This window comes from Petromyzon marinus, unplaced genomic scaffold (genome assembly GCF_048934315.1).
Source record: "Petromyzon marinus isolate PM22_M1 ecotype Great Lakes invasive population unplaced genomic scaffold, UKy_Petmar_22M1.pri1.0 PM_Scaffold_275, whole genome shotgun sequence".
NCBI classification, from domain to species: domain Eukaryota; kingdom Metazoa; phylum Chordata; class Hyperoartia; order Petromyzontiformes; family Petromyzontidae; genus Petromyzon; species Petromyzon marinus.
In genome coordinates, this window is record NW_027423252.1 from 112,579 (window position 1) to 130,938 (window position 18,360).

At 55.0% G+C, this 18,360-nt stretch overlaps 1 protein-coding gene and 1 long non-coding RNA gene across 2 annotated transcripts in view; one reads left to right on the forward strand and one right to left on the reverse strand.

The window, feature by feature from the left end:
- Positions 1-4,728, reverse strand: part of LOC142923083 (uncharacterized) — a 34,733-nt gene extending 30,005 nt beyond the window's left edge. Inside the window, exon 1 of the long non-coding RNA XR_012940505.1 lies at positions 4,358-4,728. This is a non-coding gene — a long non-coding RNA (uncharacterized LOC142923083). The remainder of the gene's footprint in view (positions 1-4,357) is intronic.
- A 438-nt stretch (positions 4,729-5,166) lies between these two features.
- Positions 5,167-15,753, forward strand: LOC142923084 (uncharacterized). Its single transcript, XM_076064016.1, has 2 exons — positions 5,167-5,627; positions 12,201-15,753. Exon 2 carries the CDS (start codon positions 12,390-12,392, stop codon positions 15,255-15,257), a length of 2,868 nt encoding a protein of 955 aa, XP_075920131.1. The 5' UTR covers positions 5,167-5,627; positions 12,201-12,389; the 3' UTR covers positions 15,258-15,753.
- Positions 15,754-18,360: the final 2,607 nt, after the last annotated feature.

An 18,360-nucleotide genomic window follows, 5' to 3' on the forward strand; every position in this document is an offset into this window, starting at 1 on the left:
ACTTGTTACAGTCTCAGCAGACACTCACAGGGGGTGACTACAGGGGGTGACTACTTGTTACAGTCTCAGCAGACACTCACAGGGGGTGACTACAGAGGGTGACTACTTGTTACAGTCTCAACAGACACTCATAGGGGGTGACTACAGGGGGTGACTACTTGTTACAGTCTCAGCAGACACTCACAGCGGGTGACTACAGGGGGTGACTACTTGCTACAGTCTCAGCAGGGACTCACAGGGGGTGACTACAGAGGGTGACTACTTGTTACAGTCTCAGCAGACACTCACAGGGGGTGAATACAGAGGGTGACTACTTGTTACAGTCTCAGCAGGCACTCACAGGGGGTGACTACAGAGGGTGACTACTTGTTACAGTCTCAGCAGACACTCACAGGGGGTGACTACAGGGGGTGACTACTTGTTACAGTCTCAGCAGACACTCACAGGGGGTGACTACAGGGGGTGACTACTTGTTACAGTCTCAGCAGACACTCACAGGGGGTGACTACAGGGGGTGACTACTTGTTACAGTCTCAGCAGACACTCACAGGGGTGACTACAGGGGGTGACTACTTGTTACAGTCTCAGCAAGTACTCACAGGGGGTGACTACAGGGGGTGACTACTTGTTACAGTCTCAGCAGACACTCACAGGGGGTGACTACAGGGGGTGACTACTTGTTACAGTCTCAGCAGGGACTCACAGGGGGTGACTACAGGGGGTGACTACTTGTTACAGTCTCAGCAGACACTCACAGGGGGTAACTACAGGGGGTGACTACAGGGGGTGACTACTTGTTACAGTCTCAGCAGACACTCACAGGGGGTGACTACAGGGGGTGACTAGAGAGGGTGACTACTTGTTACAGTCTCAGCAGACACTCACAGGGGGTGACTACAGGGGGTGACTACAGGGGGTGACTACTTGTTACAGTCTCAGCAGACACTCACAGGGGGTGACTACAGGGGGTGACTATAGAGGGTGACTACTTGTTACAGTCTCAGCAGACACTCACAGGGGGTGACTACAGGGGTGACTACAGGGGGTGACTACAGGGGGTGACTACTTATTACAGCCTCAGCAGACACTCACAGGGGGTGACTACAGAGGGTGACTACTTGTTACGGTCTCAGCAGACACTCACAGGGGGTGACTACAGGGGGTGACTACAGAGGGTGACTACTTGTTACAGTCTCAGCAGACACTCACAGGGGGTGACTACAGGGGGTGACTACTTGTTACAGTCTCAGCAGACACTCACAGGGGGTGACTACAGAGGGTGACTACTTGTTACAGTCTCAGCAGGGACTCACAGGGTGTGACTACAGGGGTGACTACTTGTTACAGTCTCAGCAGGGACTCACAGGGGGTGACTACAGAGGGTGACTACTTGTTACAGTCTCAGCAGACACTCACAGGGGTGACTACAGGGGGTGACTACTTGTTACAGTCTCAGCAGACACTCACAGGGGGTGACTACAGGGGGTGACTACTTGTTACAGTCTCAGCAGACACTCACAGGGGTGACTACAGGGGGTGACTACTTGTTACAGTCTCAGCAGGGACTCACATGGGGTGACTACAGGGGGTGACTACAGGGGGTGACTACTTGTTACAGTCTCAGCAGACACTCACAGGGGGTGACTACAGGGGGTGACTACTTGTTACAGTCTCAGCAGACACTCACAGGGGGTGACTACAGGGGGTGACTACAGGGGGTGACTACAGGGGGTGACTACTTGTTACAGTCTCAGCAGACACTCACAGGGGTGACTACAGAGGGTGACTACTTGTTACAGTCTCAGCAGGGACTCACAGGGGGTGACTACAGGGGGTGACTACTTGTTACAGTCTCAGCAGACACTCACAGGGGGTGACTACAGGGGGTGACTACTTGTTACAGTCTCAGCAGACACTCACAGGGGGTGACTACAGGGGGTGACTACAGGGGGTGACTACTTGTTACAGTCTCAGCAGGCACTCACAGGGGGTGACTACAGGGGGTGACTACTTGCTACAGTCTCAGCAGACACTCACAGGGGGTGACTACAGAGGGTGACTACTTGTTACAGTCTCAGCAGACACTCACAGGGGGTGACTACAGGGGGTGACTACTTGTTACAGTCTCAGCAGGGACTCACAGGGGGTGACTACAGGGGGTGACTACTTGTTACAGTCTCAGCAGACACTCACAGGGGGTGACTACAGGGGGTGACTATAGAGGGTGACTACAGGGGGTGACTACAGGGGGTGACTACTTGTTACAGTCTCAGCAGGGACTCACAGGGGGTGACTACAGAGGGTGACTACTTGTTACAGTCTCAGCAGACACTCACAGGGGGTGACTACAGGGGGTGACTATAGAGGGTGACTACAGGGGTGACTACTTGCTGGAGGGGTTGCCGCCCCTACCTGAAAATCCTGGCTCCGCCATTGCACTCACCCACTCACTCATTCACTCACTCATTCATTCACTCAATCACTCACTCATTCACTCACTCATTCAATCACTCACTCATTCATTCACTCTCATTCATTCACTCACTCATTCACTCACTCAACCACTCACTCACTCATTCACTCACTCATTCACTCACTCATTCACTCACTCACTCATTCACTCACCCACTCACTCATTCCTTCACTCACCCACTCACTCACTCATTCTCTCACTCACCCACTCACTCATTTACTCACTCATTCACTCACTCACTCACTCATTCACTCACCCACTCACTCATTCACTTATTCACTCACTCACCCACTCATTCACTCACTCACTCATTCACTCACTCATTCACTCACCCACTCACTCATTCACTTATTCACTCACTCACCCACTCATTCACTCACTCACTCATTCACTCACTCATTCATTCACTCATTCATTCACTCATTCATTCACTCTCATTCATTCACTCACTCAATCACTCATTCATTCACTCATTCACTCTAATTGATTCACTCACTCATTCACTCACTCATTCATTCACTCACTCACTCATTCACTCAGTCATTCACTCACCCACTCACTCACTCATTCACTTACTCACCCACTCACTCATTTACTCACTCATTCACTCACTCACTCACCCACTCACTCATTCATTCACTTATTCACTCACTCACCCACTCATTCACTCACTCACCCACTCACTCATTCACTCATTCACTCACTCATTCACTCACCCACTCACGCATTCACTCACCCACTCACTCAATCACTCACTCATGTATTCACTCATTCACTCACTCATTCACCCACTCATTCACTCATTCATTCACTCATTCACCCACTCACCCACTCACTTATTCACTCATTCACTCACTCATTCACTCACTCATTCACTCACCCACTCACTCATTCATTCACTCATTCACTCACCAACTCACTCATTCATTCACTCATTCACTCACTCATTCACTCACTCACCCACTCACTCATTCACTCACTCATTCACTCACTCATTCACTCACTCATTCACTCATTCACTCATTCATTCACTCACCCACTCACTCATTCACTCACTCATTCACTCTCCCACTCACTCACTCATTCACTCACTCATTCATTAATTCACTTACTCATTCACCCACCCACTCACTCATTCACCCACTCACTCACCTACCCACTCACTCACCAATCAACTTACCCACTAACCTACCCACTCACCTCCCCACCCAACCACCCACTAACCTACCCATTCACTCACTCACCCACTCACTCATTCACCCACTCACTCACTGACTCATTCACCCACTCACTCACTCATTCACCCACTCACTCATTCACCCACTCATTCACCCACTCATTCACCCACCCACTCATTCACCCACTCACTCACTCACCCACTCACTCACTCATTCACCCACTCACCTACCCACTCACCCACTCACTCATTCACCCACTTACCCACTCACCTACCCACTCACCCATTCACCCACTCACCCACCCACTCACCCACTCACTCACCCACTCACTCATTCACCTACCCACTCACTCACTCACCCACTCACTCACCCACTCACCCACTCCCTCACCCACTCACTCACCCACTCACTCACCCACTCACCCACTCACTCACCCACTCACTCACCCACTCACTCATTCACCTACCCACTCACTCACTCACCCACTCACTCACTCACCCACTCCCTCACCCACTCACCCACCCTCTCACCCACTCACTCACTCACCCACTCACTCACCAACTCCTCTACTCATTCACACGGTGCACGCAGAAGTTCCGTCGCCCCGAACCGTCGGTTCTCATCCCGCTCTCCTGCAGAAGGGCCATAGCCCTAAACGTCCAATACCTCCGCCAATGGTGGGAATCAGTGAACGCGGCCCTCTCACCTCTGGCCGTGAGAGTCACGTTGTATCCTTGAGCCAAGAGAAATAGTCCGGCAAGAAAAAGTAGTCCCATAACCGATCTCCGGGCGCGGCAGTTTAAAATAAAATAAAAACGCAGTCCGTTGGTGGCTACAGCTACAGCTGTTGTTGTTGTTGTTGTGGGGGGCCCTTTGACGGCCCCCCCTCCTGTGTCCACAACGTGGGAGAGACTCCCACGTGAGCAGCGACCCCTGGTGGACGGCTCAAGGTCGCAGTGCGCCGGTCTGAGGTGGTGCGAGGTCACTCCTCACGCCTCGGTCATCTTCCAGAAGATCTCTGTTTAGTCTACCGACGACCGCCACCGAAACGGGAAGGAATCCTTCCGGAAGATCAACCGTCAACTGGCCCCACCCCCCACACCCCACCGAACGTGAAGGCCCTACCCCCTTCTTCTGGAAGATCTTTACCAAAAAAAAAACAATTTGGTTCTTCCAGAAGATATCTTCCGGAAGATCAACCGTCAACTCCCCCCACCCCCACCGAACGTGAAGGCCCTAGCCCCCTTCTTCTGGAAGATCTCTACCAAAAAAAACACAATTTGGTTCTTCCAGAAGACGTCTTCCGGAAGATCAACTGTCATTCCAGCCCCATGTTGAATGACTCCGCCCTTCCGACGAGAAGATTGCCGCCAAAACGAGAATCGTGACTTCAGAAGCAATCTTCCGGAAGATCAACCGCCATTCCGCGAAGACCGCCACCAAAACACCAAACAATCTTCTGGAAGACCAAACGTCCATTCTCTCAATGCTAAAACCCCCCCTCCCCCACTCTTCCGGAAGATGTCTTCCGCTTCCGGAAGAACCCGTAAGTACACCGCGAAGACCCACCCCACCGAAACGCATTCCTCCATCAGCCCTCCATCTCCTCCTCGCCGCCGCCGCCGCTTGAACTCCTTTCGCAATCCGCCGCCATCCTCGCCTCCCGGGCGCTCCCGAGCCTCCGCCGAGGCGTCGTCTCGTCCCTCGCGACCTCCTCCGGCCCCTCGCCCTCGCCGCGATGGCGTGCGGCGCTACCCTAAGCCTCAAAAGGGCGATGGCGCTCGACCCCGTGCAGTCGCCCAAGCGCCGTCGTTTCGGCCCGGCGCAGCCATCGGCGTCGTCCCCCTCCTCTGCGACGCCGTCGGCGGCGGCGGCGGCGGCGTCGGCCTCTCGCCATCATTCGTCTTCTCCCATGAGGAGATATCTGAGCGTGGATCCCTCGCCCTTTGCAGAGGTTTCTCCTCGCGTCACTGCGGGTAGGAGAGGTGGTGGTGGTGGGTGGGGTGGTGGTGATGGGTTGGGTGGTGGTGTTAGTGGTGGTGTTAGTGGTGGTGCTTGATGATGGCTGTGCTTGATGTAGTGGTGATGTTAGTGGTGGTGTTAGTGGTGGTGTTTGATGTGGTGGTGATGTTAGTGGTGGTGTTTGATGTGGTGGTGATGTTAGTGGTTGTGCTTGATGTGGTGGTGATGTTAGTGGCGGTGCTTGACGTGGTGGTGATGTTAGTGGTGGTGTTAGTGGTGGTGCTTGATGTGGTGATGTTAGTGGTGGTGCTTGATGTGGTGGTGATGTTAGTGGTGGTGTTAGTGGCGGTGTTTGATGTGGTGGTGATGTTAGTGGTGGTGCTTGATGTAGTGGTGATGTTAGTGGTGGTGTTAGTGGTGGTGTTTGATGTGGTGGTGATGTTAGTGGTGGTGTTTGATGTGGTGGTGATGTTAGTGGTTGTGCTTGATGTGGTGGTGATGTTAGTGGTGGTGGTGTTTGATGTGGTGGTGATGTTAGTGGTGGTGCTTGACGTGGTGGTGATGTTAGTGGTGGTGTTAGTGGTGGTGCTTGATGTGGTGATGTTAGTGGTGGTGCTTGATGTGGTGGTGATGTTAGTGGTGGTGTTAGTGGCGGTGCTTGATGTGGTGATGTTAGTGGCGGTGCTTGATGTGGTGGTGATGTTAGTGGTGGTGCTTGACGTGGTGGTGATGGTGGTGGTGATGTTAGTGGCGGTGTTTGATGTGGCTGTGCTTGATGTGGTGATGTTAGTGGTGGTGCTTGATGTAGTGGTGATGTTAGTGGTGGTGCTTGATGTGGTGGTGATGTTAGTGGTGGTGCTTGACGTGGTGGTGGTGGTGATGTTAGTGGTGGTGCTTGACGTGGTGGTGGTGGTGATGTTAGTGGTGGTGCTTGACGTGGTGGTGATGTTGGTGGTGATGTTAGTGGCGGTGCTTGACGTGGTGGTGGTGTTAGTGGCTGTGCTTGATGTGGTGGTGATGTTAGTGGTGGTGCTTGATGTGGTGGTGTTAGTGGTTGTGCTTGATGTGGCTGTGATGGTGGTGTTAGTGGTGGTGTTTGATGTGGTGGTGGTGTTAGTGGTTGTGCTTGATGTGGCTGTGATGGTGGTGGTGTTAGTGGTGGTGATGTTAGTGGCGGTGCTTGATGTGGCTGTGCTTGATGTGGTGGTGTTAGTGGTGGTGCTTGATGTGGTGGTGGTGTTAGTGGTTGTGCTTGATGTGGCTGTGATGGTGGTGGTGTTAGTGGTGGTGTTTGGTGTGGCTGTGATGGTGGTGGTGTTAGTGGTGGTGATGGGTGGGGTGGTGGTTGTGCTTGACTTGGTGGTGATGGTGGTGGTGATGTTAGTGGTGGAGCTTGATGTGGCTGTGCTTGATGTGGTGGTGTTAGTGGTGGTGCTTGATGATGGGTGTTGTGGTGTTGATGGTGGTGGTGGGAGTGGTTATGTTGATTGTGGTGGTGATGATGACGGTGGTGGTAGTTGATGATGGTGGTGATGTTGATTGTGGAGGTGGTGATGGTGGTGATTGTGGTGGTGATGGTGATTGTGGTGATGATGGTGATTGTGGTGATGATGGTTATTGTGGTGATGATGGTGATTGTGGTGATGATGGTGATTGTGATGGTGATTGTGGTGATGGTGGTGATGGTGATTGTGGTGATGGAGGAGGAGGCTCGTGAAGGACGCTGCTGCTGTTGCTGGAGGCAGTCGCCCTCCAGCAACAACGGAGGGGGGAGAGGAGCGACGCTCACAACAACGAGCGCAGCGCCGGGGTGGCTAAAGCGTTATCAAGTTGCCACAGCTGGTAATGGTGGTGCATCAGCCGCTCATCTCACTCAGTCGCCGCATGGCACCCGCTGGGTCTGTCCCGAGACGACCTCCTGCCAGCAGCCTCGGAGTGCACCTAGCCTGGCACAGGCGTCGTGGTGTCGCCACTTGCTGCTTCTGCTGATGATGATGAGGGGGGTAGTTTGGGTGGTGGTGCTTGTCACGGTTATGATGGTGTTGGATGTGCCACACATGTAGGAGGAAGTCGCCACCCCCGCCCCGCTCTGTGAGTGACTGGCTGTGGAGGGCTTCCTCCTCTGGTGGTGTTAGTGGTGGTGCTTGATGATGGCTGTGCTTGATGTGGTGGTGGTGTTAGTGGTGGTGGTGTTAGTGGTGGTGGTGATGGGTGGTGGTGCTTGATGATGGCTGTGCTTGATGTGGTGGTGGTGTTAGTGGTGGTGTTAGTGGTGGTGCTTGATGATGGCTGTGCTTGATGTGGTGGTGGTGTTAGTGGTGGTGGTGTTAGTGGTGGTGGTGTTAGTGGTGGTGCTTGATGATGGCTGTGCTTGATGTGGTGGTGTTAGTGGTGGTGGTGTTAGTGGTGGTGCTTGATGATGGCTGTGCTTGATGTGGTGGTGTTAGTGGTGGTGGTGATGGGTGGTGTGGTGGTTGTGCTTGATGTGGTGGTGATGGTGGTGGTGTTAGTGGTGGTGGTGATGGGTGGGGTGGTGTTAGTGGTGGTGGTGTTAGTGGTGGTGATGGGTGGGGTGGTGTTAGTGGTGGTGATGGGTGGTGATGGTGGTGGTGCTTGACGTGGTGGTGATGGGTGGGGTGGTGTTAGTGGTGGTGATGGGTGGTGTGGTGGTTGTGGTGATGGGTGGTGTTAGTGGTGGTGGTGTTAGTGGTGGTGCTTGATGATGGCTGTGCTTGATGTGGTGGTGATGGGTGGGGTGGTGTTAGTGGTGGTGGTGATGTGTGGGGTGGTGTTAGTGGTGGTGCTTGACGTGGTGGTGATGGGTGGGGTGGTGTTAGTGGTGGTGTTAGTGGTGGTGATGGGTGCGGTGGTGTTAGTGGCTTCCTCCACAGTCACTCACAGAGGGGCGATCCGGAACCTTGGGGGACGAGGAGAGATGATCTCTGCCGAGAATCCCATCCAGAGTTATCGTGGGAAAAATCCGATGAGCCGTGAAGCTCTTTATCACAGGTGTCCAATCGGGGCACGGGGTGATAATGCAGAGGGTAAGGGATGGCGTCTTGTGTGCAGACCGCCCTCCGTGACATCTTCCCCACTCTCCCACCCACTTGTTAACCTACTCACGCACACAGATCACAGATACAGGTCCCCCGTGTAGCCTGTAACAGACTGTAGGGGCAAGTGCTGTTAGCGAGCAGCACCTATGAAGGCCGGTAACGGTACACGAGTGGGTGGGTGGCCAGCACCACGCCCGACCGCCTTTGTCTCCCCAGTGGCGATGTTTTTACACACCGCACCAGGTCACTCATTTGAGGCTGAGTCGACCTAGGGGAGGCCCAGGACCGGTTCAGATAATCGTCACTGGGTGTTGGCCGTGAGCGGGAATCGAACCCGGGTCGCCGGGTTCATAGCACAGTGTAGCGCTGACCGCTACACTACCGCTCCCCGCACACAACAACAACAACCGCCATTCGCCACTAAGTGGCGGTGATGTCACCACGACGCTTGTGCCAGGCTATGTGCACCCTGAGGCCACGTGAAGTGTCGAATGCCCGCTGGCAGGAGGTCACGGGGTATACCCAGGTGCCACGGGTCGACTGACTGAGATGACTGGCTGATGCACCACCTGTGCCCCCTACTGTGCCAACCTGCTGTGCTTTAGCCACCCGGCGCTCCGCTCGTTGTTCTGAGCGTCGCTCCTCCGCCCTCCGTTCTTGTTGGAGGGCAACTGCCTCCAACTGCTCAGTAGCGTCCTTCACGAGCCTCCTCCACAGAGGCCGATCTTGACACCGCTGGTACCAGTCATCGGCAAGTCCACTCAGCTCCACATCCTCCTGTACCACATCACTCCATCTCTTCTCTAGCCCGTGCCGCGCCCGCTTAGCCCCCTCAATCCGGCCGAACAAAAGCTGTTTCGGCATGCGTTGGCTGGGCATGCGGGCTACATGACCCAGCCATCGCAGCCTTGCCCGCCGGAGGAGCTCACCGATGGGACCTTGCCCAGATCTTTCAAGGATTTGTGAGCTCACACAATCCAGTCTGGTTAAACCCAGGATGGATCGTAGGCAGGCCAGCCTAAATGTTTCTAACCGGCAAAGATGTTCCATTAGGGGGGTCCACGTTTCGCAAGCGTAGAGAAAGGAGGGAATGACCGTGGCCGAGAAGACCTGAAGCTTAGTGTGGAGCGACAGACCAGGTAGCTTCCACACAGCGTTACGCAACCGATGAAAAGATTGCCGCTCGACTCATTCGGAGTGAGACCTCTGCTGTTAAACTGGAGCCAGTCATAAGCACACTGCCCAGGTATGGGAAACTCTCCACTCTCTCCACAACTGCCCCATCACCGATTGGGAGTTGTGGTGGTGAAGTGTCCGATGGTACAAAATACCCTGGCAGGTGCTTAGTTTTGGTGGGGCTGATGGTAAGGCCCCACCTCTTAGTGGCACGCTCCAGTCTCAGCAGCAGCGTCTCCAACTCCTCCTCTGACTGAGCAGCTATTACCAAATCATCAGCATACATAACGTGGTTGAGCAATAGGGAGCCATCCCTTGACCGCACCCGGGCATCGATCAGCCTCCCATTATATCTGTACCATATGGAGATTCCCCCGGTACAGCTATTGAAGGCTTCACGAAATACGTGGTCAAAATAGATGTTAAATAATGTGGGAGCCAGAGGACATCCCTGTCGCACCCCAAGGTGTACAGGGAATGGCTCTGACTCCCGGCCACGTAGTTTTACCCGGGCCCGCTCACCATCATGAAGGTCCTTAATGATCGTGAGCAGAGGGTCAGGTACTCCAAAAGCAAACTCGTGGTTTCGTGGTAATTAATTGAAGGTGAAGGGGTTACCAGCCCCTCGCACCCGTCCAGAGCCCCCGTTTAGCCCCTGTGGTGGACACAGACGCCATGAGGGGAGGAGCCAATCAAAATTGGGTCTCCCCCCACAGCACTGTCCACGACAGAGTTGCCCGTCCGGCACGGCGAGGAGGTAGGGGGTTGTTTTGCCGGACACACACACACAAGACACACACAGACAGACACACACACACAGACACACAAGACACACACCCTCACCTAGTCAACCATCTCGCCACAGGTAAAACAGAACACCTTGAAGTTTGTGTGGGTCTCTCTGTGAAGGAGGGAGAGAGACGGAGAGGTTCATCATGGCTCGCTCAACCACCCACCTCACCCACTCATTCACCCACTCATTCACCCACCCATTCGCCCACCCACTCCTACACTGTCTGGACCACAGGATTGGAATGTGCGTCTATGTTGAATTTCTATTGCACCCATACTTAGCCAACTGTGCTAATTTGCATGTGGAAGGATGCCCCGATAGCGTCCCCTCTCTTTAAGAAGGGGGACCGCACGGACTTTTTAACAACTACCCTGGGCATCTCCCTCAATGTGATGCCGGGAGTGGTCCTGGCGAGGATTATTCAACATCGCCTCTTGCCAGCCAACGCGCTGAGCAGAGGCTTGCGGAGCCCCAATGTCCTGCACGGATGCCATATTGTGTGCTACGGCAGAGGTGTTGTGGAATTCCAACAGGACTCGGGTCTTAAGAGTAGGTTTTACCTTTTCTGGCAATAAAACACTTGTGTCAGGATGCTAACACACCACCTGAAACACTGTGCAAGGAATCATGTCTGCATCAACTACACACGGTGCTTGTGGTGAACGTGCAAACAAAGCCCGTGCTCTGGCAGTATACGGCGATGAGTTGTCTTTGAAACGGATTGGTCCACACCAGAGACAGCTTTCTTTAGAGCCAAGTCTCCAGCAGTGTGAGCCCCAGATGATAACGCCAAAAGGCGAACAGCACCAGGACAATGCCAACTATCGGGACATTGGGAGCTTGGGATGAGAAGCTGCATCATGGGACCTCCATTGCCACTATCAAAATACAACAATAGGTTTTTACTGTCTCTGGCAATAAAACGTCTCTGCTGTTGTTGACCTGGTCACGGCACGTGGTACCATGAATAGGGCAGGATTCGAGGTGGTTCTTCGCACTTTCGGAGTCCCTGATTGTGCTCACAATCAAGGGCCTTCATGATGGTGAGCAGGCCCGGGTAAAGCTACGTGGCCGGGAGTCGGAGCCATTCCCTGTTCACTTTGGGGTGCGACAGGGATGTCCTCTGGCTCCTTCACTATTTAATGTCTCCCTCTCTCCCCATCTCCCCCTTACCACCCCTCCCTCTCTCCCTTTCTCTGTGTCCCTCTCTCTCCCTCTCATCCCTCCTTAATCCCTCGATCCCCCTCTGACCTCCCTCTCTATCCCCCCTCTCTATCCCCCCTCTCTATCCTCCCTCTCTATCCCCCCTCTCTATCCCCCCTCTCCATCCCCCCTCTCTATCCCCCTTCTCTATCCCCCCTCTCTATCCCCCCTCTCCATCCCCCCACTCTATCCCCCCTCTCTATCCCCCTTCTCTATCCCCTCTCTCTATCCCCCCTCTTTATCCCCCCTCTCTATCCCCCCTCTCTATCCCCCCTCTCTATCCCCCCTCTCTATCCCCCTCTCTATCTCCCCTCTCTATCCCCTCTCTCACCCTCCTCCATCCCTCCCCCCTCTCACAGAGCAACTGGTGGCCAGCATCAGGCAGGAGTTCCGCCGTCTCCAACGCAGGAAGCACCTGGACCCGGCCGCCTTTGTCTCCCCGGCGTGCCCCCCACCCTCTCCCCCCTCCCCCTCGCCGCCCCCCTCCCCCCCCTCAGAGCAGATGGAGGCGGGAAGCCCCCCACCAGCCCCCCAGAGTCTCCACGGAGATGCAGGTTAGCAGCGGAGAGAGCCTGGCCGCGTGCGTTTCTGTGTGTGTGTGTGGGGTTAGTGCTTGGAGCCTTCCAACACTGAACCCACTTTCTCTTGTCTCTCTCACCGTGTCTGTGTGTGTCTCTCTGTGCCTCTGTCTCTCTCACGTGTCTCTGTGTCTCTCACTGTGCCTCTGTCTCTCTCACGTGTCTCTGTGTGTCTCACTGTGCCTCTGTCTCTCTCACGTGTCTCTGTGTGTCTCACCGTGTCTCTTGTCTCTCTCACCGTGTCTGTGTGTGTCTCACTGTGCCTCTGTCTCTCTCACATGTCTCTGTGTGTCTCACTGTGCCTCTGTCTCTCTCACGTGTCTCTGTGTGTCTCACTGTGCCTCTGTCTCTCTCACGTGTGTCTCACTGTGCCTCTGTCTCTCTCACTGTGCCTCTGTCTCTCTCACCGTGTCTGTGTCTCTCACTGTGCCTCTCTCTCTCACGTGTCTCTGTGTGTCTCACTGTGCCTCTGTCTCTCTCACGTGTCTCTGTGTCTCTCACTGTGCCTCTGTCTCTCTCACGTGTCTCTGTGTGTCTCTCACTGTGCCTCTGTCTCTCTCACGTGTGTCTGTGTCTCTCACTGTGCCTTGTCTCTCTCACTGTGCCTCTGTGTGTCTCACTGTGCCTCTGTCTCTCTCACGTGTCTCTGTGTCTCTCACTGTGCCTCTGTCTCTCACTGTGCCTCTGTGTGTCTCACTGTGCCTCTGTCTCTCTCACCTGTGTCTGTGTGTCTCACTCTGCCTCTGTCTCTCTCACCGTGTCTGTGTCTCTCACTGTGCCTCTGTCTCTCTCACCTGTGTCTGTGTGTCTCACTGTGCCTCTGTCTCTCTCACGTGTCTCTGTGTGTCTCACTGTGCCTTGTCTCTCTCACGTGTCTCTGTGTGTCTCACTGTGCCTCTGTCTCTCTCACGTGTCTCTGTGTGTCTCACTGTGTCTCTGTCTCTCTCACCGTGTCTGTGTCTCACTGTGCCTCTGTCTCTCTCACGTGTCTCTGTGTGTCTCACTGTGCCTCTGTCTCTCTCACGTGTCTCTGTGTGTCTCACTGTGCCTCTGTCTCTCTCACGTGTCTCTGTGTGTCTCACTGTGCCTCTGTCTCTCTCACGTGTCTCTGTGTGTCTCTCACTGTGCCTTGTCTCTCTCACGTGTCTCTGTGTGTCTTCACTGTGCCTCTGTCTCTCTCACGTGTCTCTGTGTCTCACTGTGCCTCTGTCTCTCTCACGTGTCTCTGTGTCTCTCACGTGTCTCTGTGTGTCTCACTGTGCCTCTGTCTCTCTCACGTGTCTCTGTGTCTCTCACGTGTCTCTGTGTGTCTCTCACTGTGCCTCTGTCTCTCACGTGTCTCTGTGTCTCACTGTGCCTCTGTCTCTCTCACATGTCTCTGTCTCTCTCACATGTCTCTGTCTCTCTCACGTGTCTCTGTCTCTCTCACGTGTCTCTGTGTCTCTCACGTGTCTCTGCGTCTCTCACTGTGCCTCTGTCTCTCTCACGTGTCTCTGTGTGTCTCTCACTGTGCCTCTGTCTCTCTCACGTGTCTCTGTGTCTAACTGTGCCTCTGTCTCTCTCACGTGTCTCTGTGTGTCTCACTGTGCCTCTGTCTCTCTCACGTGTCTCTGTGTCTCTCACGTGTCTCTGTGTCTCTCACTGTGCCTCTGTCTCTCTCACGTGTCTCTGTTTCTCACTGTGCCTCTGTCTCTCTCACGTGTCTCTGTATGTCTCACTGTGCCTCTGTCTCGCTCACGTGTCTCACATGTCTCTCACGTGTCTCTGTGTCTCTCACTGTGCCTCTGTCTCTCTCACGTGTCTCTGTGTGTCTCACTGTGCCTCTGTCTCTCTCACGTGTCTCTGTCTCTCTCACGTGTCTCTGTGTGTCTCACTCTGCCTCTGTCTCTCTCACGTGTCTCTGTGTCTCTCACGTGTCTCTGTGTCTCTCACGTGTCTCTGTCTCTCACGTGTCTCTGCGTCTCTCACTGTGCCTCTGTCTCTCTCACGTGTCTCTGTGTGTCTCTCACTGTGCCTCTGTCTCTCTCACGTGTCTCTGTGTGTCTCACTGTGCCTCTGTCTCTCTCACGTGTCTCTGTGTGTCTCACTGTGCCTTGTCTCTCTCACGTGTCTCTCACTGTGCCTCTGTCTCTCTCACGTGTCTCTGTGTCTCTCACTGTGCCTCTGTCTCTCTCACGTGTCTCTGTGTGTCTCACTGTGCCTCTGTCTCTCTCACGTGTCTCTGTGTGTCTCTCTGTGCCTCTGTCTCTCTCACGTGTCTCTGTGTCTCACTGTGCCTCTGTCTCTCTCACGTGTCTCTGTGTGTCTCACTGTGCCTTGTCTCTCTCACGTGTCTCTCACTGTGCCTCTGTCTCTCTCACGTGTCTCTGTGTCTCTCACTGTGCCTCTGTCTCTCTCACGTGTCTCTGTGTGTCTCACTGTGCCTCTGTCTCTCTCACGTGTCTCTGTGTGTCTCTCTGTGCCTCTGTCTCTCTCACGTGTCTCTGTGTCTCACTGTGCCTCTGTCTCTCTCACGTGTCTCTGTGTGTCTCACTGTGCCTCTGTCTCTCTCACGTGTCTCTGTGTGTCTCACTGTGCCTCTGTCTCTCTCACCGTGTCTGTGTCTCTCACTGTGCCTCTGTCTCTTTCACGTGTCTCTGTGTGTCTCACTGTGCCTCTGTCTCTCTCACGTGTCTCTGTGTCTCTCACTGTGCCTCTGTCTCTCTCACGTGTCTCTGTCTCCGTGTCTCTCCCCCAGGCGTAGTGTCCGTGTCTCTGTGTCTCTGTCTCTCCCCCAGGCGTAGTGTCTCTGTGTCTGTCTCACCTTGTCTCTGTCTCACCCCCAGGTGTAGTGTCTGAGTCTCCGTGTCTCTGTCTCTCTGTCTCACCGTGTCTCTGTCTCTCTGTCTCACCGTGTCTCTGTCTCTCCCCCAGGCGTAGTGTCTCCGTGTCTCTGTCTCACCGTGTCTCTGTCTCTCCCCCAGGCGTGTCTCTGTGTCTCTGTCTCACCGTGTCTCTGTGTCTGTCTCACCGTGTCTCTGTGTCTGTCTCACCGTGTCTCTGTCTCTCCCCCAGGCGTAGTGTCTCTGTCTCACCGTGTCTCTGTCTCACCGTGTCTCTGTCTCTCCCCCAGGAGTGTCCCCGTGTCTCTGTCTCACCGTGTCTCTGTCTCTGTCTCACCGTGTCTCTGTCTCTCCCCCAGGCGTGTCCCCGTGTCTCTGTCTCACCGTGTCTCTGTCTCTCCCCCAGGAGTGTCCCCGTGTCTCTGTCTCACCGTGTCTCTGTCTCTCCCCCAGGCGTGTCCCCGTGTCTCTGTCTCACCGTGTCTCTGTCTCTCCCCCAGGTGTAGTGTCCCCGTGTCTCTGTCTCACCGTGTCTCTATCTCACCGTGTCTCTGTCTCTGTCTCACCGTGTCTCTGTCTCACCGTGTCTCTGTCTCTCCCCCAGGCGTGTCCCCGTGTCTCTGTCTCACCGTGTCTCTGTCTCTCCCCCAGGAGTGTCCCCGTGTCTCTGTCTCACCGTGTCTCTGTCTCTCCCCCAGGCGTGTCCCCGTGTCTCTGTCTCACCGTGTCTCTGTCTCTCCCCCAGGTGTAGTGTCCCCGTGTCTCTGTCTCACCGTGTCTCTGTCTCACCGTGTCTCTGTCTCACCGTGTCTCTGTCTCACCGTGTCTCTGTCTGTCTCACCGTGTCTCCGTGTCTCTGTCTCACCGTGTCTCTGTCTCACCGTGTCTCTGTGTCTGTCTCACCGTGTCTCTGCCTCTCCCTCAGGCGTGTCCCCGTGTCTCTGTGTCTCTGTCTCACCGTGTCTCTGTCTCACCGTGTCTCTGCCTCTCCCCCAGGAGTGTCCCCGTGTCTCTGTGTCTCTGTCTCACCGTGTCTCTGCCTCTCCCCCAGGAGTGTCCCCGTGTCTCTGTGTCTCTGTCTCACCGTGTCTCTGTCTCACCGTGTCTCTGTCTCTCCCCCAGGAGTGTCCCCGTGTCTCTGTCTCACCGTGTCTCTGTCTCTCCCCCAGGCGTGTCCCCGTGTCTCTGTCTCACCGTGTCTCTGTCTCTCCCCCAGGTGTAGTGTCCCCGTGTCTCTGTCTCACCGTGTCTCTGTCTCTCCTTGTCTCTGTCTCACCGTGTCTCTGTCTCACCGTGTCTCTGTGTCTGTCTCACCGTGTCTCCGTGTCTCTGTCTCACCGTGTCTCTGTCTCTCCGTGTCTCTGTCTCACCGTGTCTCTGTCTCACCGTGTCTCTGTGTCTGTCTCACCGTGTCTCCGTGTCTCTGTCTCTCCGTGTCTCTGTCTCACCGTGTCTCTGTCTCACCGTGTCTCTGTGTCTGTCTCACCGTGTCTCCGTGTCTCTGTCTCACCGTGTCTCTGTCTCACCGTGTCTCTGTGTCTGTCTCACCGTGTCTCTGCCTCTCCCTCAGGCGTGTCCCCGTGTCTCCGTGTCTCTGTCTCACCGTGTCTCTGCCTCTCCCCCAGGAGTGTCCCCGTGTCTCTGTGTCTCTGTCTCACCGTGTCTCTGCCTCTCCCCCAGGAGTGTCCCCGTGTCTCTGTGTCTCTGTCTCACCGTGTCTCTGTCTCACCGTGTCTCTGTCTCTCCCCCAGGCGTGTCTCTGTGTCTCTGTCTCACCGTGTCTCTGTCTCACCGTGTCTCTGCCTCTCCCCCAGGTGGAGTGTCCCCGTGTCTCTGTCTCACCGTGTCTCTGTCTCTCCCCCAGGAGTGTCCCCGTGTCTCTGTCTCACTGTGTCTCTGTCTCACCGTGTCTCTGTCTCACCGTGTCTCTGTCTCACCGTGTCTCCGTGTCTCTGTCTCACCGTGTCTCTGTGTCTGTCTCACCGTGTCTCTGTCTCTCCCCCAGGAGTGTCCCCGTGTCTCTGTCTCACCGTGTCTCTGTCTCACCGTGTCTCTGCCTCTCCCCCAGGAGTGTCCCCGTGTCTCTGTGTCTGTCTCACTGTGTCTCTGTCTCTCCGTGTCTCCGTGTCTCTGTCTCACCGTGTCTCTGTCTCACCGTGTCTCTGTCTCACCGTGTCTCTGTCTCACCGTGTCTCTGTCTCACCGTGTCTCCGTGTCTCTGTCTCACCGTGTCTCTGTCTCACCGTGTCTGTCTCACCGTGTCTCTGTGTCTGTCTCACCATGTCTCTGTCTCACCGTGTCTCTGTCTCTCCCCCAGGAGTGTCCCCGTGTCTCTGTCTCACCATGTCTCTGTGTCTGTCTCACCGTGTCTCTGTCTCACCGTGTCTCTGTCTCTCCCCCAGGAGTGTCCCCGTGTGTCTGTCTCACCGTGTCTCTGTCTCACCGTGTCTCTGTCTCACCGTGTCTCTGTCTCTCCCCCAGGAGTGTCCCCGTGTCTCTGTCTCACCGTGTCTCTGTGTCTGTCTCACCGTGTCTCTGTCTCACCGTGTCTCTGTCTCTCCCCCAGGAGTGTCCCCGTGTCTCTGTCTCACCGTGTCTCTGTCTCACCGTGTCTCTGTCTCACCGTGTCTCTGTCTCACCGTGTCTCTGTCTCACCGTGTCTCTGTCTCACCGTGTCTCTGTCTCACCGTGTCTCTGTCTCTCCCCCAGGAGTGTCCCCGTGTCTCTGTCTCACCGTGTCTCTGTGTCTGTCTCACCGTGTCTCTGTCTCACCGTGTCTCTGTCTCTCCCCCAGGAGTGTCCCCGTGTGTCTGTCTCACCGTGTCTCTGTCTCACCGTGTCTCTGTCTCACCGTGTCTCTGTCTCTCCCCCAGGAGTGTCCCCGTGTCTCTGTCTCACCGTGTCTCTGTCTCACCGTGTCTCTGTCTCACCGTGTCTCTGTCTCACCGTGTCTCTGTCTCTCCCCCAGGCGTAGTGTCCCCGTGTGTCTGTCTCACCGTGTCTCTGTCTCACCGTGTCTCTGTCTCACCGTGTCTCTGTCTCTCCCCCAGGAGTGTCCCCGTGTCTCTGTCTCACCGTGTCTCTGTCTCACCGTGTCTCTGTCTCACCGTGTCTCTGTC

What these genes read in the sequence shown, in the direction of transcription:
- LOC142923084 (XM_076064016.1), top strand. Translation starts at nt 12,390, where the DNA reads ATGCAGGTTAGCAGCGGAGAGAGCCTGGCCGCGTGCGTTTCTGTGTGT.